This window comes from Salvelinus sp. IW2-2015, linkage group LG1, assembly GCF_002910315.2.
Source record: "Salvelinus sp. IW2-2015 linkage group LG1, ASM291031v2, whole genome shotgun sequence".
NCBI classification, from domain to species: Eukaryota; Metazoa; Chordata; class Actinopteri; order Salmoniformes; family Salmonidae; genus Salvelinus; species Salvelinus sp. IW2-2015.
The window spans coordinates 46,914,785-46,924,761 of NC_036838.1; the positions used below are offsets into that span (position 1 = coordinate 46,914,785).

The 9,977-nt window shown below is 45.3% G+C and overlaps 2 protein-coding genes across 2 annotated transcripts; one reads left to right on the forward strand and one right to left on the reverse strand.

The window, feature by feature from the left end:
* The first annotated feature begins 337 nt into the window (after positions 1–337).
* On the forward strand, positions 338–5,151 carry LOC111968627 (netrin-4-like). The gene is made up of 10 exons (XM_023994348.2): positions 338–860; positions 1,302–1,771; positions 1,877–2,215; positions 2,355–2,481; positions 2,783–2,971; positions 3,165–3,381; positions 3,504–3,631; positions 3,747–3,815; positions 3,921–4,091; positions 4,260–5,151. Exons 1-10 carry the CDS (start codon positions 776–778, stop codon positions 4,418–4,420), a joined length of 1,956 nt encoding a protein of 651 aa, XP_023850116.1. The 5' UTR covers positions 338–775; the 3' UTR covers positions 4,421–5,151.
* A 240-nt stretch (positions 5,152–5,391) lies between these two features.
* LOC111968636 (mitochondrial intermembrane space import and assembly protein 40) lies at positions 5,392–9,669 on the reverse strand. The gene is made up of 3 exons (XM_023994360.2): positions 9,162–9,669; positions 8,395–8,493; positions 5,392–8,225 (listed from the first exon to the last, which is right to left on the reverse strand). Exons 1-3 carry the CDS (start codon positions 9,181–9,183, stop codon positions 7,840–7,842), a joined length of 507 nt encoding a protein of 168 aa, XP_023850128.1. The 5' UTR covers positions 9,184–9,669; the 3' UTR covers positions 5,392–7,839.
* Positions 9,670–9,977: the final 308 nt, after the last annotated feature.

Genomic DNA, 9,977 nt, shown 5'->3' on the forward strand with positions numbered 1-9,977 from the left:
ACACATGAAATCGATCTGTGTAAATGTCAGCTATTAGTTGGCAGCATTAATGAGGGCTATTCTTTGGGTGTTGAAATCTGTAGTTTTTGATAAAAACTATTTTAATGCCCTCACTAGTCGCCATACATCTTCATCATAACTCATGGAGTTGAGTTTAGTCAGCTAGAGCTGATTCCAATAACCAACTCATCATCAAGCTTTGATGATTTGAATCAACTGTGTAGTGCTAGCGCWAAAAAAAAMAAAACGTGCATCCAGGGGGGCAGGAGCAAGTTTGGGAAACCTTATAGGCTAGTATCCACCGTGTGACAATGTGCTATCAAGGCAAGCCCTAAAAATTTTGTGCCCTGGGGCTATTTTCGTCAGCTCTTTTGTAATAGCTCAGGAGTCGGGACTGGACATCGTCTGACTCTATCGTTGAGAGACATGGACCAGCCGCGTACGGGACACACTTCATTGACTAATGTTAATTGTTAATGCTGACGCTCTGAATGCGAAAACAATCATTTCCCTGTCGTCATTAATAAAGATGTCATACAAAGCGTATGGCTGAATCAAACTGCGGCTCTATTGGACTTCAAGCGATAGATTGGGATGTAGGCTATGCGAAATTTTGCGGTTCTCATTGGAATGCGGTCATTTTTGGAATAAACAAACGCATGTGATGCTAAGGCGCATCTGCACTGCTGCCAAGAATAATAAGACTATTTGACTGTGGGGAGTTTTCTTGTCATTGGATTGCTAATAATCCATCCAGTGGGATTATCAAAAACCTATGAAACGATTTGAAGGTCGCCTTCGATTTGAGATGCTGGCGATTAACTGCGCTTTAATTGTAGCGTTCATGCACAGCGGGACAGGTGAGTGGCCATCAATTAATTTGATATGATGGTTAGATTGCGGTTAGATTTTTGGCCATAGTATTACTGCCTCTGTTGGCGCTATTCTAACGACGCAGTGGATTATAGGAATGTATCATAACAAATTCCATTGTGGGATGAATTGGGCACACAGTGCCACCAGCTGCGGTTCCGTTATCTGCCTTATCTTTACAGTTATGACTGGAAAAGATCGAAACTCGTTCTTGATAACTCAGTAGCCTATCGCCCGATTTTCTCTGATATTATTGGGTTACCTTGGAAGATGCAACCTGAGATACACGTGCGCACATTGCTCCCTTTCCTGCCGGACGATCTGAGTTCATTGACACCCTCCCATGGGAAAATAGCCAATATGCAGTTATGAGATCGCATATTTTATATTTATTCTGCATTAACTCTCTTGCTCCACCCCATCTTCAGCCTCCAGGTGTGTAGACCATGCCTGCAGTCCTCCCATGGGCAACCTGGCCAGTGGCAGGACCCTCACCACCCTCTCAGGCTGCTGTGGGAATGGGTCCCACCACTCCCCATGCCCCACTCCCCTCCACCCCTGTCCAGTTGACCTTCACCCGCCTGCCAACATGGTGGATGATCCCTTCCAGCACCCAGACACCTGGTGGGGCTCGGGCGTGGGCACTGACCAAGCGGAGGAGGTCCGTCTGGACCTGGAGACCCGTTTCTGTCTGACCCACGTGGTGCTGCTGTTCCACTCACCCAGGCCCGCTGCCATGGCCATGGAGCGCTCGCAGGACTTCGGCCGGACGTGGGAAACACTCAAGCTGTTTGCACAGAACTGCAGTCTGGCGTTTGGTCTTCCTGATGACACCAGTCAGCATGGCTCGCGGTGTACGTCCCGGTACTCCAGTGCCAAGCCGTGCAGCAGGGGAGAGGTAAAAGGACAGAGTGTCTCATGCACTTTGTGGGGTAAGACAAAAGCAGAGTTCTAGAAGCACAGTAGACATACAGTATATAGTAGACCCTTATGTTTCTCACAGGTGATATTTCGGACTCTGGGTCCTGGTGGATTAGTTGACCCCTACAGTCCAGAGGGCCTTTCCCAGCTGACCCTCACCAACCTCCGCCTCAGACTTCTCAAGGCTCAGACCTGCCCATTATCTGTGGCGCCTTCCACCACTTCTTCCTCCATCAGACTCTTCAAACCTCCAGCGGACCTGAATCTCCCCCTCCTCCCTTCCCCCCAGCCCAGCTCAGAGGGTCCTGCCTCAGCTCCATTTGCCATTTACACTCTCCTGGCTCGGGGGACCTGTCTCTGTCATGGCCATGCAGAACACTGCTTACCCCACAGAGGTGGACAGGACACACTGAAGGACATGGTGAGTGTGGTCTGCTCAGCCTGTGTGTATCTGTGTGCTTTAGAAACTCTTAAGTAGCTATGCTTGTCCTTTTATTGTGGATGTTTCAAATCAAATTGTATTTGTCACATGCGGCCAATAGACCTGATGTTTATTGCAGGTGGCTGGCAGGTGTGTGTGCACTCACCACACAGCAGGAGAACACTGTGAAAGGTGTGGCACACTCTACAATGACCAGTCCTGGAAGCCAGCCAATGGCAGCAATGGGGAGCCACACCCGTGCCATAGTGAGTGCCCTACTAAAAGGGACCAGGCCCTGTTGGGTTGCCAGCTCAAATCAAGCTCATGTTGAGAGATTAGAGAAATACTTCAACATTGTTTATATTTCAGTTATTAAAGTTTCATTCAAACATGAACAAAATCTCCTGGAAAAGTTGTAGAACATGCAGGGAGGTCAAGGCTCCAAGCTAAACCGGGAGTGTTGGCAACCCTACCGTTGGGTGTCATTAAATAATCAAATAATCTCTTTCCTCCTTACTAACCGCTCCATCCTCTCCCCTGTCCGATCGTTGTCTCCCTGTGCTCCAGAGTGTGAGTGTCATGGCCATGCAGAGAGCTGTCATTTCTCTAAGAGGGCGTGGCTGTCCTTGGGGGGCACCAGTGGGGGTGTCTGTGAYGACTGCCAACACAATACAGCTGGGCGCAGGTGCCAGCGCTGTCGCCACGGTTACCACCGCCAACCAGCCATGCCTCTCAACTCCCCCCACGTCTGCACACGTAAGTCAGGACAACCTACAGACAAGTCAAAGAACGCTACTTGAAACTGAAAACATGTGTATATTAAAACAGTATCTCCCTCTAGTGGTATGATTTGTAACAACATGTGGGGATAGAGCGAGAGGAAACAAGGGAGAGGGTGTGTGTGTTCTTGCTAAGTCTGTGTGTCTCTGTTTCGCTCTTTCGCTAACAGGTTGTTGGTGTGACCCACTGGGCTCATTACCAGCCATCTCTGGGGAGGAGGGTCGATGGTGCCACCCCAGGAGTGGACAGTGCCATTGCAGACCTGGTGTGGGGGGAACAGGCTGCAACCACTGTCTCCCTGGATACTGGGGCTTTGGGGGAGAGGGGTGCAAACCCTGTGCTTGTCCCCAAAACTGTGACCCCCACACTGGGCTCTGCCTGGACAGGTAAGCCCTAAGCCCTATTTCTCACTACTAAATCTAACACTTCATATGTGGCTTTCTTTCCTATTTCCAGTTTCACTCCACAATAACATCTTACCTCTGTATTCTCGTTGTCACTTCATCAGCTATGCAAATAACCAGGTTTTAAATATACCTATGGGAGGCAAGATTCTTGCCATGGACCATGCCTTGACCAATGAGGGTGAGCCAGTGTGGTCAAAGCAACTGGCAGTCTCTGCCCTGCACTACACAGGTGAATAATATTGCACACTAGCATTAGAGTCATGCACCACCCACTACTTATTGCTTACCTTCATGGGTTTGAGTAAACATATTGTGCTGCTGACACTGTCTATGGCTCCTTCCAGGGAAATGCAGTTGTAAGGAGAGAAAGTTGAGGAGTGTCTCAGATCTCTGCAAGACCAAATATGCCTATGGTAAAATATTTCCCAAGGTTCTCACATACTGTACACATCCTACATTATTTTAAATGTACCCCTCACCTTTTCAGTGATGCATGTCTCCATGTGTGTCTGTGGCAGTGATCAAAGCCAGTGTGTTGTCAGCTCATGACAAGGGGAGCCACGCAGAGGTACAGGTCAAAGTTCGCAAGGTCCTGCGTTCAGGACAGGTGGCTCTCTCCCAGGGCACCCACAGTATCTACCCCCTCTCCTGGACTAGCCGGGGGTGCACCTGCCCCATTCTTAATCCAGGTAGCCCAATTTATACATCACTGAACTGAATATTGTGCGACTATATTCAGTAACATTCTAAATATCATCCCTATTTTTCCACAAGGTTGGTAGCTACTCTGTTCACTCTGATATATGTTCTTCTAAACAAGATGGAGGCTGAACCCTCTCCTCTCCCTCTTCTTCCAGGTGTGGAGTACCTGCTGGCGGGTCCAGAGGAGGTAGAGACAGAGCGGCTGCTGGTCACCATGCAGAGTGTGGTGGTTCCTTGGACCCCTCAACTGGGGACCCACATATCGGAGGGCCTAAGGCAGGGCTGCCCATCACAGAGCAATTTGAATGGAAATTGAGGGTTGTATCACTGGTTCAATAGATAATTCAGGAAAGGGACTGAAAGTCAGTGGAAAAGGCTTGACCGAGTGTCTTGACCAATGACTGCTATGGAAAATCTTGCCCAGAAAAGACTACAACCCTGCCATATGATGCAAAGAGGACTGACTGGAATCTTTTTAGACATTCTTGTGAAGATGATTTAACTTGGGGGAAATACCACACACAAACATTAAAAAAAAGCATCCTTCTGGAATCCAATGAATGTTTGGGTGGTCATATTTGAGCCATTCTTTTCTGCAAGCCAGTGTTAACTATCGGACACAACAAACCCTGGCATACAAGCTTTACAGACTTTGTGTATGTCAAAAGCCATGCCTTTTATAAATGATAACATCAAAATGCCTACTAGGTTCTATAACAATTTATTACATTCCAGTGCTCTCTGCTTTTAGTGTACTATATATTTATCAGTATCCAATTCCAATCATTTAGTGTTCCAATTAAAATGCTAAAAAATACACCTACTTACTTACTTACTTAAATATTGAGGCCCACAAGAGAGTGCACTGCTCTATTCTGCAGCCTTCTTGGTGGGGGTTTCCCAGGTCAGGCCACACTCCATTTTCTTTTCTATTGTTCTTCTCCATGTCTCTCTTCAGCGTAGTGCAATTGCAGGGTGCAGGTCTGGTAGTAATCTAAGTCTACACATGTCCCAGGCATCGGCATCTTTTTTCCCGCAACAAATAGGGCCTACAAAGTACATCAAAAGATAAACCTGAGAAACTTAAGTGTTACGAAAATGTAGCTAATATCTTAATCCAAGGCTGTGTGTGTGGTGCAGTTTTACCAAAGAATAAACTCAGGATCCCTAAGGAAGAATCACTTTCAAAGCATCATGGGCCAGTCGTATATATGAATACATAGCTTAATTTATGTATGAAGTATTTAAACATAAGATTAGAAAGGTGTGAAAGGAAATGAGACATGGTTCAGTATGAACTTTAATCAGGAGAGGTTAAATGGGAGTAGCAGTCCATTAAGGTTTAAATTACATGTTTTAAAAGCAGGTGAAGGAAGTGCCTTCTTCACTGTGGATGGATACTCAAGCTTTGCACAATTTCATCATTGACTAAATCGTTTTTATACAATGATTGCCTAGCACCTGTCTAGATGCTACTGTATATACTCACCAGCCTTTCTTCATAAGAACAGGAGTTGTTGATAAAAGCAGCCAGCACCAAACATATTTGGCCTTTCAGGACCCTCTAACTAGAAAAGTCATACACTATATACACAAAAGTATGCGTACACCCATTCAAATGAGCGGATTATGCCATTTCAGTCATACCCTTTGCTGACAGGTGTATAAAATTGAGCACACAGCCATGCAATCTCCATAGACAAATATTGGAATTAGAATGGCCTTACTGAAGAGCTCAGTGACTTTCAATGTGGCACCGTCATAGGATGCCACCTTTCCAACAAGTCAGCTCGTCAAATTTCTACCCTGCTACAGCTGTCCCGGTCAACTGTAAGTGCTGTTATTGTGAAGTGGAAACATCTAGGAGCAACAACGGCTCAGCCATGAAGTGGTAGGCCACACAAGCTCACAGAACGGGACCACCAAGTAATCCATCCTCGGTTGTAACACTCACTACCGAGTTCCAAACTGCCTCTGGAAGCAACGTCAGCAAAATAACTGTTCGTCGGGAGCTTCATGAAATGGGTTTCCATGGCCAAGCAGCCGCACACAAGCCTAAGATCACCATGTACTATGCCAAGAATCAGCTTGAGTGGTGTAAAGCTCGCCGCCATTGGACTCTGGAGCAGTGGAAACGCATTCTCTGTAGTGATGAGTCACACTTCACCTTTTGGCAGTCCGACGGACAAATCTGGGTTTGGCAGATGCCAGGAGATCGCTACCTGCCCCAATGCATAGCACCAACTGTAAAGTTTGGTGGAGGAGGAATAATGGTCTGAGGCTATTTTTCACAATTCGAGCTAGGCCCCTTAGTTCCAGTGAAGAGAAATCTTAACGCAACACCATATAATGACATTCTGGACGATTCTGTTTCCAACATTGTGGTAACAGTTTGGGGAAGTGCTTTCCTGTTTCAGCATGACAATGCACTATTTTGTTTTCTTTTACATTTAATTTAACTAGGCAAGTCAGTTATGAACAAATTCTTATTTTCAATGCCTTTTACTCCAGTGGGTTAAGTGCCTTGTTCAGGGGCAGAACGACAGATTTTTACCTTGTCAGCTCAGGGATTCGATCTTGAAACCTTTCGGTTACTAGTCCAACGCTCTAACCACTAGGCTACCTGCCGCCCCACAAAGCGAGTTCCATGCAGAAATGGTTTGTCGAGCTTGGTGTGGAAGAACTTGACTGGCCTGCACAGAGCCCTGACCACAACCCTATTGAACACCTTTGCCCATGATTTTGGAATAAGATGTTTTATGCGGTGTCCACATACACTACATGACCAAAAGTATCTCAAAAAGCCCAAATCCTGAGATTTACACGCACACTGCATCTCAGATTTTCACATAAATCATGTATTAATGTCATTGTGATTTGCGTAAATGTATGCATTAAACACATCTCCATCTTCCATGGAAACTGCATTATGCACCACATAACAAAACCCCAGTTGGCTCGCAGTGTTTCATTCTCTCCTTAGAGGAAATTATTGCATAGACACAATGGATTTCCACTTTCTTAGGGCGGTCATTTGATGGAAAAATCTATTATATAATAGTAAGGCAATGTAGGCTGTGCTAAAACTCAGATTTAACTGAAAAATACAGGTTGCTGGAAAAACTTCCTGCCACCAGCGACGTTCAGGACTTTTGAGAGAACTTAAGTGGGAAAAACAGACATGTCACATGATCTTCGACCAGCAACTGAGAACAAGAGTAATCAAGCTTTAATACTAGCTCAATTGCTTACTATGATCCGTCAAGCACAAACATGAAGTCAAGTAATCACAAACGACCAGTAACAGTAACATTGACAGTAGGTTACACACCTCCAGTGTAGCATTAACGTAGAATGGCACAACACATCTGATTTGAAGCTTGATAAGCAGAAAAATATGTTGGTTGCGAGTCTTAACTAAAGTCCCCTGCAGAAAACAACCCCCCCCTCTCTACAAACTTGGCACTGTAGGAACCTCAGGAGCTCAACAACCACTACAATAAATCCTATGAAATGTATTTTGTATTGTCCTCCTCTCACAGCATTAACTGATATTCCCTGGAAGAGACATAACTCCTCTGCAGTACTAGGCCCCCTTTAAAGTCATTATCCTTTGTGATGAACGTTGAACCAAGAGATAAAGTCTGAGGCACCAGTGAACACACAGCTGATCTCCCATGAAAGTGGCCTGTGCTCAGCAGTGGTTTAAGAGAGACTGGGGGATGCTGGGTGATTTTAGCTGGCAGCCTGGCTGTCTGTGGGTGGTGTATTGTCGGATGACGGGGCAGATTCAGGTGTTGGTGGGGACGGGGTAGAGTTACTAGAGGGCACTGAGGCTGGGGAAGAGTCCTCGGTGGGCACAGGGGCAGTAGAATCAACGAGGGGAGGGGCAGCACCGTCAGCTCCCTCGTTCTCATCCTCCTGGGGGTAGAGCTCGGGGTACTTCTGCATACACTCCTGCATAGCACGGAAGTTGTCGATACACTCTGAACCCTTCACCTCTTCATTGCTGTAGTGGAAGCAGGAGAAGGCCTCCTTGAACTGTGTCCCACAGGGCCCGCTAGCCATCCCTCCCAGGCATGGACAGTTCCAGTTGATCTCCCCACTGGGCAGGATCAGGCCTAGAGGAATAGGGATATAATCATGTATTGACATGGTTGTAATTGCAACCCTTCATCATTCTTCAGTATACACCTCTTTGGTATCTTTGTAATGACTACACTACTGATGAGTGTTTCATAATCCTTCCACATCCCCAACATGAATTCACAGAATCTACAGCCCACTGACCCTGATCTTCGTAGGGGTCATTGGGGTCATCTGCAATGAGCTCAGCGTTGCTGGGCGCTTCATGGTCTTCCTTGGTAACGAAAATAATGCGATCTTTACCTGGCAAGGAGAAAACATAGGTGAGGTCAGCATGAGAAGATGGCATCTCCAAGGAAACAACAGGCACAGAGTTGTAACCATGAGATACTAAATGCACTTCCCCTCCCCGGTTTCCAGGCTGGTTTTAAATCAAAGTGGGAGACCATAAAAATTAATGGTTAATATTGTGTATATTGTCTGACCGACCCCCCAAAAACAACAGTGCATTTGTCTATTGGATCAATGCACACTGTAGACTATTAATGTTGGCCATAATAGCTGTTAAGTTACCAATTCAACAGCTGTTTTTCAACAGAGTTCTGCACACATAGTGTTAAGTCAACAGGGTCCTGATATAAAACAAACTGAACTGTCACCTGACATGACCTGCTCTTTGACAGCCCCCGAAAGAAAGTCCTCAAGACTCTTTAGCTATCTGGCTCGTTCTACTAATAGCCTATCTAGCTAGCTACCTCTACAAATCGGATTAATACTGACATAATCTGATTGCCCTAGTTATAGACCGCGTTGAACCTATAACTGGCTATCTACATGGAATTACTGCACCAATAACGCAGGAATAAGCAACGCTGACATGCTACTAGTAGCTAGCCAACATGCTAGGCCAGTCAATGACATTGCACGAGCGAAATGAATGAAAATGTGAGGATGTGCGTCATTAACCTTACCCTCTTGCTTGCAGTACGACATGACTGCCGGTGGTAATATCTGTCAATCCTCTACTTGTTTTACAAGTAACGACGGTTTATGTCCAACAATTAGCTACTGTGCAGACATTTAATGACCGCCCGGCTATCAGTGTCTTGACAGCAACACTAAAAAAGTAGTACCAGGTCACAGAATTTCGAAATTATTCTAAATAAAAGTCCCCCACATGAAAAGCGTAAATGTGGGTTTTAAAACATGTTCCAATGTCAAATAAATGTCCCCAATGTGAATCACTGGATATGAAATATACACTACCGTTCAAAAGTTTGTGGTCACTTAGAAATGTCCTTGTTTATGAAAGAAAACCTTTTTTTTTGTCCATTAAAATAACATCAAATTGATCCGAAATACAGTGTAGACATTGTTGATGTTGTAAATGACTACTGTAGCTGGAAACGGCTGATTTTTTAATGGAATATCTACATAGGTGTACAGAGGCCCATTATCAGCAACCACCACTCCTGTGTTCCAATGGCACGTTGTGTTAGCTAATCCAAGTTTATCAGTTTTAAAAGGCTAACTGATCATTAGAAAACACTTTTGCAATTATGTTAGTACAGCTGAAAACTGTTGTGTTGATTAAAGAAGCAATAAAACTGGCCTTCTTTAGACTAGTTGAGTATCTGGAGCATCAGCATTTGCGGGTTTGATTACAGGCTCAAAATGGCCAGAAACAAAGACTTTCTTCTGAAACTCGTCAGTCTATTCTTGTTCTGAGAAATGAATGGTATTCCATGCGAGAAGTTGCCAAGAAACTGAAGATCTCGTACAACGCT